The 17,673-nt window shown below is 41.1% G+C and overlaps 4 protein-coding genes across 4 annotated transcripts; 2 read left to right on the forward strand and 2 right to left on the reverse strand.

Annotated features, from left to right (window-relative positions):
• Nucleotides 1–24: 24 nt before the first annotated feature.
• Nucleotides 25–2,761, reverse strand: mmgt1 (membrane magnesium transporter 1). The gene is made up of 4 exons (XM_031751482.2): nt 2,604–2,761; nt 2,202–2,254; nt 1,995–2,098; nt 25–890 (listed from the first exon to the last, which is right to left on the reverse strand). The coding sequence occupies exons 1-4, from the start codon at nt 2,749–2,751 to the stop codon at nt 734–736; spliced, it is 462 nt and encodes a 153-aa protein (XP_031607342.2). The 5' UTR covers nt 2,752–2,761; the 3' UTR covers nt 25–733.
• A 167-nt stretch (nt 2,762–2,928) lies between these two features.
• Nucleotides 2,929–6,948, forward strand: pfdn6 (prefoldin subunit 6). Its single transcript, XM_031751444.2, has 4 exons — nt 2,929–3,129; nt 3,333–3,403; nt 3,529–3,653; nt 6,676–6,948. Exons 1-4 carry the CDS (start codon nt 3,066–3,068, stop codon nt 6,794–6,796), a joined length of 381 nt encoding a protein of 126 aa, XP_031607304.1. The 5' UTR covers nt 2,929–3,065; the 3' UTR covers nt 6,797–6,948.
• Nucleotides 6,949–10,870: 3,922 nt separating this feature from the next.
• her5 (hairy-related 5) lies at nt 10,871–12,180 on the reverse strand. Its single transcript, XM_031751486.2, has 3 exons — nt 12,097–12,180; nt 11,908–12,003; nt 10,871–11,790 (listed from the first exon to the last, which is right to left on the reverse strand). Exons 1-3 carry the CDS (start codon nt 12,145–12,147, stop codon nt 11,299–11,301), a joined length of 639 nt encoding a protein of 212 aa, XP_031607346.1. The 5' UTR covers nt 12,148–12,180; the 3' UTR covers nt 10,871–11,298.
• Nucleotides 12,181–15,371: 3,191 nt separating this feature from the next.
• her11 (hairy-related 11) lies at nt 15,372–16,634 on the forward strand. Its single transcript, XM_031751437.1, has 4 exons — nt 15,372–15,425; nt 15,640–15,735; nt 15,859–15,952; nt 16,039–16,634. Exons 1-4 carry the CDS (start codon nt 15,372–15,374, stop codon nt 16,632–16,634), a joined length of 840 nt encoding a protein of 279 aa, XP_031607297.1.
• Nucleotides 16,635–17,673: the final 1,039 nt, after the last annotated feature.

The following is a 17,673-nucleotide window of genomic DNA, read 5'->3' on the forward strand; positions in this document are numbered from 1 at the left end:
AAAAAAGGAGATCTGGACACTTCGTAAAATCAGTATGACTTTTATTAAATTAAAAACAATCTGTTGAATATTGACGAAATCTAAAATGAAGGAAAATAAAATTCACTCAGATTAATGTACCAGTACTGTCTAGTCTGCCTTAGTGTTCACAGTCTCATTATAATAGCGCTCTAATATCGCCCATCCCAGTGTTCACCTCATTTCCTGTGACTTAAAAACCATTTTGCTCACATACAGAGTGTACAGAGCATTTATGCTTCCTGGAAATAATACAGCAAATATTAGAGTCCACTGATTAATCTCATTTCAGTTGACAAAGTTTTCAGTTGCTGACGTGTGTTTGGAACGAAACAGCAACCAAAGCAGGCTTTGTTATTCCCTTCATACAAAAGATATACAAAGAGTCATATCCCAGTTCAGTTCAGAAGGGATCAAAGGGGTACATGTCTCAGTATCTTAAGACTCCAAAGCGTTTACATACTGTATATACAAACAAGTCTGCTTGGAAATAATAAAAACAAAAACTGAGGGGTTGGCACAGTCAGCGTTGAATATGGTGGCAACCACGTTATGGACAGAGATGCATGTTCAGACAGCATTATTAGTTTATTTACAAAAAACATAAAGAAAAGTTAAATAGGAGAAAGATGAATTCTGACACGTTCTCCCTCCTGTCTAACAAAAACAAATCTTATCTGACAATGACCGTGTTACAGACAGGAAAAGGCCAGTCTCAGTGCAAATGCTCCAGCTTGCGTAACCGTATGGGGTTGGGCAGAGCTTGTTGGTTGCGTACAGAAGAGGGCTCCTCCTCTGCTGTGCGGAATAGCACCCGACCCCTGTGATTGAAAAGGTAGAAGGATGGGTGGTTCCTCAGAGTGTCAAAAGTCCTGGGGAAAGAAAAAAAAAAAAAAAAGAGAAACACTTCTTAAACACTGGCACCAAGAGGCAGGAAGTTATGGAGATTGATTACATTTGTTAAATTATATAATCCACTCCTGTAGGAGAGAAGGGACAGAGAAGTGTGTTTACATCCCAATGGTCCCTGATACAGAGTTAGAATAAAGAAACAAACCAATGTTAACACCCACTGGAATCATCAGTGTTGCAGTGTGACAACCCAGTGTCCAGCCATCAGATGAGACATTTTACAGGTAAAATTGAAAGTTTCAGGGGAGAATTGCATCAACTGTGTAACATTCAGCTGTGATTTCTAATGTGGGATGCTTTGCTTGCCGATTTGTATCTACAGGGTTCACTTATTAAATCTAGAAGTGGTTACACTCCCACTGTAAAAACTTTGCCTATATTTTGGGTTTAGCACTCAAACTAACCAGTTAGCAGATCACAACATGAACAAGTCACTTATGTTTGGCTTGCTTACTGTCTTATGTCTTTAAACATCTCAACAACTGCTTAGTTTATACAATTTTGCTGCTGCATTCGCCTCCAAATCACTTTATTCATTCTTTTATCTGATCTGATAAAACCTTACTGATGGATTAAAGGTGATCAAGCAAGGATGGGAAACATGAGGCCCAGGTACCAGATTCAGCCTGGCAAGGATTCCAACCGGGCCCACTCCATGCCTTTGAAAAATGTAAACAGCCAAAGTAGCCAATGTTCATAACACTGAACAACACTCAGTGAAGCTCCAGCCAAAACACCATCTTGTCACCTGCAGCTGTAGTTATAATAATGTCACACTGTGACCCAAACCTCTTTTGTCAACCCAGCAACCTTCCATTTACTTTCATGACATAAGGCCGTATTCTTTGGCTTTGCTTTGAATACGTTTTCAGTCTTAGGAGGGTTTCAACACACTGGCTGTGTGATGTAAAGCTGCACCTGTGGGATTCGAGGTGAACAGCTTCACAGTAATGTTACTATAAATGTCGCTGAGATGGTGAGCCATGAGCTTCCCCTGTGACAGAGGACAAAAAAACAACTGCACTGCCGAGGGAGTGGAGGTGTGCAGGGTGAAGTCAGCTTACTTGTTTTTCAGCTCTGAGGAAGCATCCATGTCTTTGAACTCTCCAGCGATGTGGACAATACCGTAACAGGTCATGATAAATGACAACAAAGTCTGCAGTACAATCTGGACACACAAAGAAGGAAAACGCTGGGTAAAACAAAAAGACAAAAAAGAAAAGTCTTTGAAATCAGGAAGAAGGCTGAAAGTAAGGATAAAAGTTACTCACATCAATTGGTAGCGTCTCGTGCTCCTTCTCTGTAAGTCGCATGTATGATCGATCTGATGGGAGAAACATGATTGAGCTAATGCAGTTAAAATGAACACCTCGCACAAACGGTGCTAATTAGAGAACTCTAAAAAGGGCTCCAAAAGAAATCCTCTTTAAATGCCATTACTCTAAATGGCTGTCTACCACTAGCACTGACCCTTTCGGGCTGCACTGCAAGGAAAAGATTTCAATCGCTACCACTGCGCCCCATTCAAAGCGGAGCACAGCCCACCTAGCATGATGTTAGCTAGCCAAAAGGCCCGAGCTGCTGTTTTGTCGAGCTACCCGGTGATACCGGAGACAGTCTGCGATAAATACAGCTACAGAGACGTGTCTTTCGCTCTGTGCAATGAAACTCACGTTGTGCCGCTGAGAAAGCCGCATGAGCTAAGGAGAAAAGTCCGATGCCGACAACACCTTTCCAAAACGACGAAGCCATCTTGAACCGAAGCGAAGAGGAACTGCGCGTACGGTGTCGTAAAACGGTGTCGTAAACAGCCGCAACCATGGCGGTGTAAAAAAAACACCCTATTAATAATTGGGAAATTACATATTAAGGGAAACACATATTAATAAGTTATATATAAATATACATGAATATACACAGATTGAATGGTTTCATTTGACTACTTTATTTGCCGCTAATACACGGCCCGTCCCCATTTGTGCTCTTACTTTGAAGGGATGAGCTAATATCCGCTCTAGCCTCTGCCCTTTCCGGTTAGCTCGCATAGAGCTTTCATATGCTATATCATCCATAACTTATTATATCTCTTTGAAACATTTACTCACTCGACAGTACTGTTTAAAATAAATACAAACATGGCAGAAGCCATTCAAAAGAAGCTGAAGGTGGAAGTGGAGAAATACGCCCAGATGCAGAAAGGTGGGTGCTAGTTAGCCCTGCGTGGTTTCTCCTAGTGTGACATGATGCATTGAGCTAACTGACCATATTAGGAAAGCTCGATATACATTAAAGTGTGTCGTTATAACTGCCGCATGCATTTGAATTATAGTCGCAACAATACTTTCGCTGTAATTGAAATGCAACCAGTTCCTCCCCTGATTAACTAACTGTGTGTTGTTCAGAGGTTAGCAAGAGCATGTCAGCCAGACAGAAGCTCGAGACGCAGCTGACAGAGAACAACATTGTTAAAGAGGTAACTATGATCGCTTATTTGCTATTTTATTCACTGATAGCACCATTGGTAGACCATTTGTTTCTATCGATGTTGCGGTATGTGTTGTTCTGTAGTAAACACGAGATCTCATTTTGTCTTTCCAGGAGCTTGATCTGCTGGACAGCTCAAACACCGTTTATAAGCTCATTGGTCCTGTATTAGTGAAGCAGGACCTAGATGAGGCCAAAGCCACAGTAGCCAAAAGGCTGGAGTACATCAACGGAGAAATGTAAGCCATTTCACCCACACCAATGTGTAAAGAGACCTTCACAGTGCTATGGGAATACATCAGGTTTTGGTCATTGGGGATCAATTATGATTCAAAACACCCTCTGTGAGTTTACTAAGTGTAGGTGTTGTGATGATGGGGGAGAGGTGGAGCGGGCGCACACACCGTCTATATCGGGGGTGGGCAATGATTTTTGAGAACATGAGAAGCTGGGACTGTTTTGGATGGCTGCCCCAACAAGCTTATAAAGAAGTAAAAATTAATATTGAATTAATATTTAGCACATCTGAGTTCAGCTTATTGGTGCAATCCTCCACAACAGTCCCGGGTTCTTGGGAAAATTGATTGGCCTCCAAGAGTTACTTCAGAGAGTTAAATTTAAACAAACAAACAAACAAAAACTACCGTCAAGTCCAAGAGCTCAGATTCACTGGTGATTGCACACAAATATAAAGACAAGCAGCGCCATCACCCACTGCATCAGTAATTTAAGGTGTTATTGTAAAGGCTGCTTTGTGTCTTGGACACGTGAATGACTTCCTGAAATCACCTGTCATGTCGTTTAGTCATATTAAGCTCAAGGAATAACTGATAAGAGTCCAAGTTCTTTTCTTTTCCTTTCCGGTAAGATAAGATAAGATAACCTTTATTAGTCCCACACGTGGGAAATTTGTTTTGTTCAGGATGAGTTCAGGATGTGGTGGGAGTCAGCAAATCTGTTTAGGATGACTATTGCCTCGCTGTAGAGTAGGGCTGCCACAAACGATTATTTTGATAGTCGACTAGTCACCGATTATTTTTGCGATTAGTCGACTAATCAGATCATGCATCCATTGAACGTAAAACGTACAGCTTATTGCACCAGCATGCATCTGCTCTTATATAACTATCATTAGCTTACAACTTTAAGTGTTTAAGGTATGTGCTAACTAAAAATGAAGACAAGATGATAGTTTATTAAATTTAAATGAAATTTGCAGATTGTTTTGGTGGAGTTTAATAAACACAGCCGTCTGCTCCTTGCTATCTAAAATATAACAGGACACCGGAGTATATTCTGGAGCATCTCACACTTCTGATAATCAGGTGTCTGCTTGACGTTTATTCAGCTGTGTAAAAACTATAACTTTCAGCCAAACCGATTTACTCATGAACAAATAAAATACTGAAAAAAGCCAAACAATAACATTTTTAAGTTATCTAAGTGGCTTATATATCATGTTTAACCTGAGTAGCGAAAGATTTGCGGGAGTCCGGTGTTCTCACCGGCTCTAGTGAGCCTTGCCCCGGCTAGCTATGGAGCTAGTGGGTAACAGACGTCTCCAGCGCCGGAGCGCTTTTGCAAATATGTGGTGTCTTGATAAACTGAGCAGATATTTGAAGTTTACACAGTTACATTCTCGCCTGAAAATATGTTAAACGTTTATTTTGTGACCCAGAAAGAATAATAACAGTAACATTAAAACTAACTAGCTGCCGCCATTGTTGGAAACTGAGCTGAGCTGCGCTATGAATTCTGGGACAGTTTCTTCTTCTTCGGGGTTTAACGGCAGCTGGCATCCTTGTACATGCAGTGCTGCCATCTTCTGTTTCAGTCCGTTATTACACTCTTAAATCCTACTACTTATTCCTGCATCTTTTGGGATCTTACAAAGCTTCAAACGACGCGTCGACTATTAAATTAGTCGTCGACGATTTTGATAGTCGACGTAATCGTGACTAGTCGACTAATCGTGGCAGCCCTACTGTAGAGTAAATACAGTGGACTCAGAGGTTCCTTTTGTGCCAATATTCTGGCCCCACTGTGGCCTGAACCTGCAACAGAAGACTCTTATGAAGCATTTTAACTTTAACTCCAGGCTATACTTACAGAGCTAATTAAACCAGCTCATCACCTGGGAAAACATTTGTCTGTTTCAGTTCAACTTCCAACATTACTTCTTTCCTCTTTTTGCTCTTCTTGTCCTTGTCGTCATACACGGGACAGTGTTTGAAAAAGTATTTTATTACTTCATGTTTTGTTTTGTTTTTTTCATTGTTTGCAATCTGTCCAGGAGAACAGATCCATCTACAACTGATTTAGCAGCAAACTGTGACCTTGCTATTGTTGTGTAGCCCCAGGTCTTCCCGCCTCACATTTCTCCACTGGTGGGCACACCAGGCCATTTTTGTAGCTGTCTTCAATATCACCCAGCTGCCTCTAAAGAAAGTCTCATGTTATGGTCAAATTGACTCCATTTCCCCTGTTGTGGACTGAAGTCCTTGTCCAGTCTGCACCTTAAGACAGTGAAACAGGAGCCTTTTCACTGGACTCACTGGAGAGGCAGCTGATTATTGCTCCAATATGTATTGTTCCAAAGTGTGTGTCTATAGCGACCGCCCTTTTTATAGCCACATGTCTAATACTGTGTTAAACACTACAGTTCACACGTGAACGTAGTTTTGGGACAACTGGAACCTCATAAAATCAGAAACAATGTCCGCCCATTAAAAATAAACTGTGCAGGCAGCTTACAGATGGCTCCATTGTAGATATGAGAACAGACTTTAGCTGTGTCACTGTGCTCCCTCATAGGTAGAGGGCAGTCACGAGCTTGATCTGTGTCAGTCTTTTCTCCTCACTGAGATTACATAATAGCAGGAGAAGATTTAAAAAGACAAGAGTCCTTTAGGCAAAAGTACTAAACTAACTTCTTGATTCAGCTTTATTGCCACTTTGTACTTTTTAAATGGGTTAAAGTTTTTGTACAATTATAGATAAAAATAAAATAGAATTCAGCTTTATTGTCGTGTCACAAGTACAAGGCGACAAAATGCAAAAATGCAAAAATGTGGGTGTGTGGGTTTGTAATACTTAATTTAAGGTAGTGTTCTTTTTGTGTTTGAATGGTTTGAGATATTAAATGTTAAAGTATTATAACCCTGAATAATTACAGATGTTCAGTGTACAAGAATTGGAATTAAATATTCCTCATTTGTGTGTGTTTAAAACTCAGTGGTTTCCTTTTTTGTCCTTTTGCAGTCAGAGGTATGAGACGCTACTGAAAGACATGGAAAAGAAATCCGAACAGCATCGAGAAGTGTTGTCAAGTTTACAACAGGAGTTTCAGAAAGCCCAGGGCCTTGCTGTGGGCAAAGTCTGATGGAGTGATGTAGCTGCACGCACGCTTACACAAAGTAGTTAATATCATGTAAACCTGCGACACTCTGCTTGTTTCTTGGCATTTCTTTGCAGTGTTATTACTGTGACTTTTCTCTTGATACGAATAAACATTTTTTTTTTCATGAACCATCACCTTTGCATTAGTTTTCATTTTAGAGGGCATTTTCCCATTAGGACGTGCTGCATCCTGACAAATTACACACCAGCCCTGTGCAGCACTCTGTGTGTTTGTTTCTGTGAACATTTGCCTTAATTACTGGGGCATGCTGGTTGCCACCAGAGCAGATGTTGTCCAGTCACTGACCTCTTCCACAGCTCACAGCAGAGAAAAAAAGCACAGCGGTGCTGCTTTGTTCAACTAAATGAATGTGCGTTCCTCTCCATTTACCACCAGCGGAGGGATTCCCTAATAGTCAAGAAGTGAAGCCTGTCTGAGGGTTTAAAGGAAAAACATACACTCTAATATAGATATGCGACTAAACTTTTGTCCGGGACAGCCAGCGGAATTTGAGCTTTTAAAAACTGTTCATACAAAAGAAACACCAATTATGTTATAAAAGTCGCACGTAAATCGGTTTATTTGCTGAATTTCGCTGCTAATCTTTGTAATTGTAACTCTGCTTTGCAGCGTGGGCTACATGTGTAAAATCAGGGCTATCAAGACGTAAAAATAACGGGACTGTGAAGCCGAGCGCATTTACGGGTCAAACCTCTGCATCACCGGTTTGCGTTAAAATGTTTCACATCTGCTGTGAGTGTCCTTAATTTGGCTAACGCTAACCTCACGAGGACGTGCGGTAATTGTGTGGAGGGACAGTAACTGTGTGTGTATGTGTAAGCATTTAAACACTGCAGAGAGTACAATTAACAGTAACAGTATTGTAGAAATTCATTTCACCGAAACAATAACGTGGCGCACAGTGTGACGTCAAAAAAGGCGCACACCTTTGACTCCGCGTTTTCTCCGTTTTCGAAAATCTCCACCCTGGCAGGCGTTTTTAGAAATCTCCGTTTTCAGTGACCGAAAACGCCGTTTACGTGTGGACTAAAGGTGCAAACGCATAGAAAAATCTGCGTTTTCAAAAATACCCGGGTACGTGTGGACTTAGCCTACGACACAAAGGCGACGACGAAGGTGTCCTCGTGCACGAGTCGGTTACTTCCAGCGCGCGTGCTCCAGCAGAGCCATTAACACCCTGAGGTGCAATATGCTTTAAACACAGCGAGAGCCGAGCCACTGACAGACCGAAACCAGCTGAACGTTCGCGTATTTAGTCGGTCTACACGAGGGAGATACTTTGTTAAGTTTGCTTTGTTGTTGTTGTTGTTTTTTATTGATTTCAGACAATAAAAACTGTGTGTTTACCTGGTATTAAATCATTGTGTTGTATTTTGTGACTCTGACTTGTGTCTCCTGCGAGCGTCAAATGGTTTGTTGTGGAGGGCAAACGGCGTGTTTATTGTGTTCTCCCTGATGTGGTAAAACCATCACGGGCAGGAGCAGCTGCTGATCTGCAGGTTTAGTCAAACACTTTCCGATGCTACAGTTTGGGATATTTGTTTTGGGACAAAATTCAATTTCATGTCCCCTCTGGCATCATTCTGAGCAAATGTATCTGATTTATAGGTTGATTCTTATCCATTTCACAGTGCCTTAAAAAAAAACAAGCTTCCTGTTGACCTGTTTGATCTTCATTTAGACAGATGCCCCTCTAATGAAACCTAATCTGATTTCAACTTTAATTGATTTACTTAGTCTTGTGTGGGCTTTTCTTCGTGCGGTTAAAGCTTAGAGGCGCACAAAGGAGCATCCTGTCCAGAGATCAGCGCAGCGGGACTAACACCTCCTTTGATAGATGTTTTCAAACGCACTTTGAAGGAATTCCTGTAGGATTTATGATAAGGAGACAACACGATATTTCAAGTCGCTATAAACCTGAAGCTGTGGATGAGTTTGTGACTTTTGACGCACAAACACACAAAAACATACATTTTTTAAAATATCTTTTATTATTTGTGTCCTATATAGATTTTTTTAAATGTCAATAAACTCAAGGCATTTCAGCGATGTGAAGGAAAAACGAGAGCAGTTACATTTTCAAATAAAAGGGGGTGATTGCAGGACAATCATCGCTACTTTATCCAAGACGGGTAAGCGTTAGGCTGTGACCTATCACATCCAGCGTGCATTGAAATGCTGATGGAGGGCAGTTCCCAGTTTTGAGTGGATCTTTTTTTCTTCTTTTTTTCAAACGCAGATAAGCACACAATCGAGGCTGTTATCGCACTGATCACACCTAGCGGTAGCTTATTCAAGCAGTTTCATCAAATCTGCCACCAAAACCCAGAACGTGGATTTCAAAGTTTCTCAAGGCTAAATAAATATCAGCCCCCCTCCCCTCCACCAGAGACAGTTTCCGTGATGCTGTCCTTTCAGTGGCTTTGATGACACAAACAACAGCCAAACACTTGCTGGCTGAATGTCTCCAAAATCTAAATGTTGGAGATGCATCGAGACACTGGCTGAATATATCCAACATGCTCCTTTTAAAGAACCTTGTTAGTATATGTTCTAAGTATAGTTCTTTGGTGGAAACAGACCACATCAAATATACCTCAACAAAACTAGCAAACCTACATTACTCAACCAGACCTTTTTACTATCTGGACCAAAGTTAATATTGTTTTATATATCTGTATTTATATAATGTGTTTACTTTAATTAGTTTACTTATTCTATGTGTGTTTAATTGTCAGAATAAGATTTAAGAAGTTTGGAATAGCTTCAGTTTATTCTTAAATCACAAATCAACTCAAATACAAGGTCCAACATAATAATATATCAAGCTTCAGCATACATTATCATCCTACCATAAATCACTGCAAATATCCTAAAATAACCCCAAGGATCCTCACATATAAATAACACTAATCCAATAGTTTTAAAAGGTCTTTGTCATACAGGGTTTTAGTAGCAACTGCTTTGAAGTTCATTCTAAAATTGTGGATCGCTACAGTTTACACTAAAACGTGTACAATTAACTTTGCATTTCCGTCCCCTCAGAAGCATTTTTTTTTTTTGCATTGTATCTGTGAGAGGAATAATTGTAAGTCTTACATTATTTTACATTACACAAGCATTATGAAAAATGTTGCATTCAGTTAACTTTAAAGATTTGTAACTATGAAAAGAGGATCCGCCGGAGCATCCGTATAACTTTCGTTTGTAAAGTCTGTAATCTGTATGTGGGTGAGTATTGAGTATGAGTATTGCACCATAAAACAATACAGCAATTTCAGTGAGGCTCTGAGTCAGTTTAAACCCGGTAAAAGGTCTCACTTTAACAGATAAATTAACGTATTTAGATAATGCTTTATACGTTTTTTAGTATGCCTTAGAAATTATTCAATGCAAAAATGTAAAGCTTTTTTTTCTGGCTTCTGTTTGAGCAAAACACAAAAAGATTTGTTGAAATGAAAACGCATTAGATTTAAACCAGACATTCACATTTATCGATCCCTCGTTTATAACATGTTGGACATTTAAATAGTAGCAAACATTACTTCATACAAAATACCAGAGAAATTAACAAAAAGTTGTTGGCATATCAAAGAATAAGAAAAGACCCTAATATTGATCCCCGTGGGATACCACAGGTGTATATATATATAGGATGTATATATATGTATGTTAGATTTCATTTCACATGGTTTTGCCTTTTAGTTTCCAACAGCCTTTTCTTTTACTTGGGAGGATTTTGTGGATTGGATGGTGCCGCACCCTGAAGGAGTCTAGACTCTGGACAGTGTGTGAATGGCCGCCATTGTTTGCTCCTCTACCCCCGAGTAAACTGCTCTGATGATAGATGGAGTCGCCTGCCTATCAGCATCACAAAGGATGTCATAACTGTCGATCGTTCTGGTTAACTATCCTGTGCCCGTTTCATCTACAAGTGCAGCGGCTTTAAAAGGTTCACACGATAAAATAGGTCACTCTGGGAGGTTTGAGCAAACTGTGTCTTTATTGAAGACTCAGCAAACACATTCATGAATTATTTCTCACACACAGTGGCTCAAATATAGGCTATACACACGTCAGAGCCAAAAAAAGAGAAGAAAAACAAAAACAAACCCCCCAGCAAAGGGAAAGCAGGGAAAGCAATTTTAGGCCCGTCCTGTCAGCACAAATATATGTTTTACGTACTGATGCGTAAATGTGAAAAAAAAAAAAACAACTTGAAAGACATTTAAAAATGTAGTCCATAATGAGCACATATAGGCGAGTCTCAACGTTTTAAAAAGATAAATCACTAATTACACTCGTACATGTGTGAGGTGATAGAAAGTGACTTGAGTGAGCTAAATACAGGCTGTGCAGTAGCCGAAAAAATACACTTTATACATTTTGCTGGTATAGTTACAGTAGGTTACAGTAGGTACAGTAGTTACATGGACTCAAAAGCCTCGGTCTTGACGCTGGAATCACTGAGGCCAGGGCCTCCACAGGGGATCAGGGATGTGCCCCACACCTGCGGGGGACAGATTGCTGGTGGCACCGTGGAAGCCAGCCGTCTGCTTCAGGTAGTGGTGAGAGAGCTGGGGGTGATGGAAGGGCAGAGGATGAGGAGGCAGAGCAGCAGCAGTAGCAGGAGAAGGGGGTATCAGTGACTGGTGGATGTGGCCGGGAGTGGTGGGGTGCATGGGGATCTCTGGAAGCGTAAAGGAAGCCCGTACAGCCGCTCCGCTGGGCTCCCCTGCCTCCTGGCTCTTGCTGGCTATGAACTGGTTGACCCTGAGCAGGCAGGTCCTCATGCCGTCATGGTAGCTGGACTGGCAGGCACAGGCCGGTCTCTGCTCCACGGACAGGGCCCTCTTTGAGGCCTGGTGATCCTTCTGTACATCCTTCTCTGCCTTCAGGAAATCGACCACACTCTCTAGAATCTCTGCCTTCTCCACTTTCGGATTTTTTAGTTTCTGCATTAAAGGGAATGCACATTACTCAAATCACTCACAAACAGCATATAAAATAAAAAAAACAAAAAACACAACATTATGAACAATCGAAAATAAAACCACGACGCAGAGACGTACCTCATTGTGGGTGCTCTCCAGCATCAGAACTCGCAGAGTCTCCAGACTGTGGTTGATGCGCTCCCGCCTGCGCTTCTCCATCTGAGGTTTAGAAATCTTTGGGGGCGAAAAAGTAAAACACTTTAGACTGCAAACAGGAAGAACGCGCTTTTTGCACAAAGTGTTGCTGTCTGCGGAGATGTAACTCACCCTTCTGGCGGCCCTCTGTCCTCGAGCTCCAGGTGAAGATATAACCTTCATGCTTGCCTCGTGCCTCTCCTCGTTGCTGCAGATCCAAACCGAACGAATGACACAAGTTTGCGCCCTTGTTGCAATTTGTTGATCAGGGCGGCCACGCCCCCTCTTGACACCCGAGAGAACTGAATTAATCCGAGTCACGTGGTTCGATACAGCCGTTGCTTCCATTAAATTTAAAATTATTTCGTTTAGGCCCTCTTATCAAAAATGTTTATTGATTTAATGGAACTTTTTGAACGACTGAAACAGCTCCACACGAGGCCTGCCTTATTTACGCATTTAACTCGGAGAGTTTCTTTTAGATCGGCTCCCCATACAGAAACAAAAGGATGAACTCTGTCTGCTCCTTTTTAATTTCGGTTCCTGCGTGTGTCTGCTTGATGCTTGAAAATAAAGATCAGCGGTATTTGCGCAAACACTGCCTCATTCATATTTTTATTTTGAATTATTTTTGTGCGTTTCTTCATCAATTCATCAGCCTCATGTTGCCATTAACAGTTGTGTAATTGTTCTTTTGGAAAGTAAAATGGTGATCCAATGAATACGTTTAACAGGCACTCGATTTATAGGATTATTGTTTTTAACCCACGATTTGCATAAATACACTCAGCCTCCTCTCCACATGCTGCTGATGATTTAAACAAAAATGTAAAGTTGGATTCATCACCCCAGATTCAGACTTTTTGGCACAGATTTTTCGTGTGTAATGTGGTACACCTCAGTAATGAAAGGAGGTGTACCATTATTCCTTCAGAATAATGGCATCTCTCACCTGAGAGATGCCATTATTCTGAAGGAATAGTACTTTCATTTGCTGGTGATATGTTTTTAGGTCTGCATGTTCTTCTTTTGTCCTCCACCTGATTGTCCTCAGTTGTTTTTTTTTAAGGACAAAGTGCACACGCCATGTTTCGATTTCTCTTTGGTAATCCCCTTATTCGTGCAAAAAAGAGTAATTTTTATGCATGTCAAATTGTGTCTTAAATTTGGCATTTTTGCCGCATAGATAGAGGACGCTGGTAACAATAAATAAATACAGAAATATTAAAACTAAATAAATAAAATAGATTATTTGCTCGAGTTCATCCGTTAAGTTGAGTGTCTTTTTATGCTTGAATGATTCACAAGTCGGTGTTAAGTGGCTTAACAAGCAAACAAAAACAAAAACAAAACAAAAAACCCAAGATATTGCTTAGACAATAGTCAACTGGGCTGAAAATATATGAAAAATATGTCCGCATCCATAAAGCCTGAACACTACAGAAAGTCACTGGAGGCGAAGCATAAAGCCACGAGGAATGGCTCAAGACTTTTTAGAAGCTGATTTTTACGCTCAGGTGTAATGATCATTACCAAGAAACATCACCAAGAAAAAAATCTACTTTTTCAAGTTTTCTGCTGAATAACAAAATGAAACATGGATGCCCTCACGGGATCTCGCTTGCACTCACTGTTATGTTTTTGCTGTTCTTTAAACTTGTAAGTTTGTTTCATGTGTTTGGCCTTAAACATTTTATACATTAACAGATGTATTTTTGACCCCGATCTTCTGTATTTTGTGAGACCCACTTTTTTTCTTCTTTAAAACAAATCTTTCCCCGGCGTCTTTATTAACTATCGAAATACAAATAGTGAAATCATCGAGCTGAACCACTGTTTCAGTGCTGCCTGCATGTTCTCACATGACGCAGAGAGAGTGAAGTTGGCGTTAACTGCGCTTTTAGTTTGGTGTAGCTCTCTGTGCACTGCATTTATGGTCACCCTGATCCTCATAATAGGCTAAAGAGTGTGGAGATAACACTGGGATGATCGGATCACGGGGATCCCGAGGAGATTAAGTGGCTTTTCAAAAGCAATGATACTTCCGTTTCAAATCAAAGAAAGGGCGATTAGTGGAGGCCCGGGGATCAGCCCTGGTTTCTATGGCAGTCGGGAAAGAAACTCGCTCTGATACACCATTTGCAGCATGAGGATATAAAATATAGATATAGAAAGGAATTAGGCGTTCAAGTTGTGAATGTAAATACAAGTAAACGCACAGTTTGGGACTCCGAGTGCGCTCGAGCATTAATGTGTGCAGGATTTAAGCCACGTGGACCCGCCCCATAAATAATGAGCCCGTGAAACCTGGGATGGAAACTGACTGGTCTGAAATGTGGCCCTTCTAGCAGAGAAATGGAGCGTTCAGTTCTAATATGGTGACTCCTCGTGTGTGTCAGTGACAAAGGATGCTGGGGTGTCGGACCTGACAGGTTTGGGAACGTGGAGCGAGGTCGACAAGTGGTTTGATTTTGAAAGAGTTTGTGTGAAGTCCAAACACCCGACAAACTGTCCCGAAGGAGAAACCGGCACACACTTAACGCTTGGGTGTCATAATCATCATCTTCACACGTCATCACGTCAGCACACCAACTTGCCCTTCTCCCATTTGGCCCATATCTACAACTGTGCGCTCGCGAAGTTGCTTAAATCTACATTTTAACGATTATCTTGTGTGCGTATAGCTGCAAACGAAGACAACACACGAGGCTATCTTCAATTTGCGCCCTACTCCTTCATCTTAACTTGGTCTTTAAAGAAGAGGAAGGACAAAAATCACTTCATGCAACGTGCTGATGTCTCACACGTCACAAAAGTCCTCGTAGCTGCTTGTTTTCTCACTTTGTCCCTGTTCCCACGAGAATGGGATGTTTCCCATGATCTCACTTCACCAAGTGCACCTTCTTGGAAGTGTTGAGAGCGACCAAACCTCTTTCCTTATTATCTATCTATCTATCTATCTATCTATCTATCTATCTATCTATCTATCTATCTATCTATCTATCTATCTATCTATCTATCTATCTATCTATCTATCTATCTATCTATCTATCTATCTATCTATCTATCTATCTATCTATCTATCTATCTATCTATCTATCTATCTATCTATCTATCTATCTATCTATCTATCTATCTATCTATCTATCTATCTATCTATCTATCTATCTATCTATCTATCTGCAGGCCACACGTTTAGCCATAGATTTAACATGTTGCCTTTAATTGTCACCATGTTGGTAATAGTTTCAAGTTTCGGTTTTCCCACAGTCACTCCAGTCTCTGCTCAGTGTCATCACGCACACGTGCCAGCCAATCAGAGGTCGCAGGAGGTGCACTTATAAGTCCCCCTGTAGGAGGCAGGGGGCTTTAAACCTCTGGAGGACATTTGGATAGACCACTGCAACATGACCAGGAAACTCCAAAACCAAACTCAGAATGATGGGAAGAGCAGGAAAAGGGTAGGAAAATGTATTATTATTCTGTGTTATATTGCATGATTCTTTTGGGGGTTAGGAAAACTTTTTATCACTGTAAACAAATGTTCTTATTCTAAATGGGGTAGACGAGGACAATAGTAGCTTCTTAGCTTTAGGAAAGCAAGAAGTCATCATGCATTGTGTTGAATTTTCATCACATCACTAAGGCAAAGCTTTGTCGTGACCTCTCTCCTAGACTCTGAAGCCAGTTGTGGAAAAGAAGAGAAGAGATCGAATAAATCAAAGTCTAGCTGAACTGAGGCATCTGCTGATGAATGCCACGTCTGATCCAGTGAGTAATGTCTGAACAACCTTCCTTTAACTTTGTATGAGTTGGCAAATAAGCCACAAATGCAGTGGTAAAATTTGTTTCTCCTCTTCTTTGTTTTTCTTTTTATCTGTGCATCATCAACAGCGGCTGCAGAATCCTAAAATAGAGAAAGCAGAGATTCTGGACTTGGCTGTTGACTATCTCCAAAAGTGGACTGATAAAAAGGGCCCGAGCGATGGTTAGTTAAGCAAAATCAAACTAAAACCAGCATATTCATGTTCCACTTGTTTATCCCTCACATCTCTATCTTTTTGCATCCTGCAGACTCATTGGATACTCATGCTCCTTTGGCAGACAGTGGCCACTCGGAGTCCAATGCTCCTCCTCTCTTTAGCACAGAGAGTGCAGGTTTTCAGCGGTGTGTGGCCCAGCTGACCAGCTACATGCACATGATAACACCGGCACAGAGAACAAGCCTGATTGAGGGGCTTAAACATCACACAGAGGGTAGGCAGCTGAAACCAGACTTCAACCAGCACGCAGCATCTGTGGATGCCATTTGCTCATTCGACTCCAAAGAAGATCCTCCCGTTTTGCTTTTCCCATCTTATTCTCCATTTCAGCCTCTTGCTTGTTCCACGCCATGCCACGACTACCTGAGCCCTCCTCCTTCTCCCTGGCTCTCCCCTTCTTTCTCCATGTATGCCACCTCTTCTCCTTTTGCGTCATTTGCCTCTCACTTCTCCTTCCCCCCCAGCCTTTCACCTCCATCTTCCAACACCTCCTTCTTTAGCTTCTCACCCACAGTTCCTCACTCCAGCCTCTCCCCTCTCACCACAATGAGACCCCCCTCAAACCTTCTACACAGGGAAGTGTCGGCACCAAACTCTTCCTCACCCATTTGGAGGCCTTGGTTTTGATGTGGATCAGACTGACATGCTGACAGCAGCAGAGCCACCTGGTGGGGATAAATTGCAACTGAGGGTGGAAAATTCTCAAAGCCTTGAATGTACAGTGTACAGATTTTTAAAGTCGCCTATAATGTATTATTTCTCTTGTAAATAAATTAAGTTCAAATTTATAAAGTGTGTATTCGCTTCCACCCGTGCCCATGTGATATGTCATTAATCTAAATCAATAGCTCCTCAACAATCCTGAACAATGGCAGAGCCATACATTTTTTTTACATTTTTTAAAAAATATTTGTGGCCAGGCTGAGACCAGAAACTGATTTTATTTTGTTTGTATTTTCAATTCTTAATCTGTAAGGGAAAAAAACAAAACCAGAACCCAACAACCTTGCACCAGATGCTAAATGTATTTTTCTTTAAAATGCTAATAAGGTAAACTGAAGTAAATTGGGCCATCGGGTAAAGTGGGCCATTCATGGTTTGAGTGTCTCAGCTCTTTGAAACTTAACAGCCAACGGTGTCAACAACAGCTCTACAATTAGCATTTAATTTTATTGTTCAGAGTTGTTGAGAGGTGCAGGGCAATTTCTCAGGCAGCCTTAAAATACTTCACAGTGAGTGCTGACATATCAAATCAAATCTTGTTTATAATCTCACTAAAAGAGCTTGAAAACATTATTTTCATGTACATTTTCACAAGTCACAGCAGTAAAGCAACAGCTAATGGAGGCTGTGGCAACATCTGGAGGTGTGTTTGCCCAAGAAACACGGGGCAGTTCATCAACCACAGTGCAGCAGTGTAGCTTTGGATTCCATCAGTGATAATTAATATTTAATGTGTGTTTTGCAAATACTAGGCTTCAAATTTCCAGTTGGTTCCCAGCTGTTACAGGACAGTATCAGAAGCAGCTCCTCTGGCTAAAAATGAACCTACACACAGTATTTTAATGTCATGTTACTTATGTGGCATTAAAGAGCATTAGAGGCATAGTTTATCCCACTGGTTCTCAAACCTTGTCTTAGATGCCAAAAAATGTTCATGCTTCCC

This window comes from Oreochromis aureus, linkage group 2 (assembly GCF_013358895.1).
Source record: "Oreochromis aureus strain Israel breed Guangdong linkage group 2, ZZ_aureus, whole genome shotgun sequence".
Lineage (NCBI taxonomy): Eukaryota > Metazoa > Chordata > Actinopteri > Cichliformes > Cichlidae > Oreochromis > Oreochromis aureus.

What these genes read in the sequence shown, in the direction of transcription:
- her11 (XM_031751437.1), top strand. Translation starts at nt 15,372, where the DNA reads ATGACCAGGAAACTCCAAAACCAAACTCAGAATGATGGGAAGAGCAGG. An exon ending in ATGGGAAGAGCAGGAAAAGG is followed by an intron (nt 15,426 to 15,639) that starts GTAGGAAAATGT and finishes CCTCTCTCCTAG; the next exon opens with ACTCTGAAGCCAGTTGTGGA. An exon ending in TAAAAAGGGCCCGAGCGATG is followed by an intron (nt 15,953 to 16,038) that starts GTTAGTTAAGCA and finishes TGCATCCTGCAG; the next exon opens with ACTCATTGGATACTCATGCT.
- her5 (XM_031751486.2), bottom strand. Translation starts at nt 12,147, where the DNA reads ATGAAGGTTATATCTTCACCTGGAGCTCGAGGACAGAGGGCCGCCAGA. An exon ending in GACAGAGGGCCGCCAGAAGG is followed by an intron (nt 12,004 to 12,096) that starts GTGAGTTACATC and finishes TCGCCCCCAAAG; the next exon opens with ATTTCTAAACCTCAGATGGA. An exon ending in TGGAGAGCACCCACAATGAG is followed by an intron (nt 11,791 to 11,907) that starts GTACGTCTCTGC and finishes CCTTTAATGCAG; the next exon opens with AAACTAAAAAATCCGAAAGT.
- mmgt1 (XM_031751482.2), bottom strand. Translation starts at nt 2,751, where the DNA reads ATGGTTGCGGCTGTTTACGACACCGTTTTACGACACCGTACGCGCAGT. An exon ending in GGCTTTCTCAGCGGCACAAC is followed by an intron (nt 2,255 to 2,603) that starts GTGAGTTTCATT and finishes TTCTCCCATCAG; the next exon opens with ATCGATCATACATGCGACTT. An exon ending in TCCTCAGAGCTGAAAAACAA is followed by an intron (nt 891 to 1,994) that starts GTAAGCTGACTT and finishes TTCTTTCCCCAG; the next exon opens with GACTTTTGACACTCTGAGGA.
- pfdn6 (XM_031751444.2), top strand. Translation starts at nt 3,066, where the DNA reads ATGGCAGAAGCCATTCAAAAGAAGCTGAAGGTGGAAGTGGAGAAATAC. An exon ending in ATACGCCCAGATGCAGAAAG is followed by an intron (nt 3,130 to 3,332) that starts GTGGGTGCTAGT and finishes TGTGTTGTTCAG; the next exon opens with AGGTTAGCAAGAGCATGTCA. An exon ending in AGAACAACATTGTTAAAGAG is followed by an intron (nt 3,404 to 3,528) that starts GTAACTATGATC and finishes TTGTCTTTCCAG; the next exon opens with GAGCTTGATCTGCTGGACAG.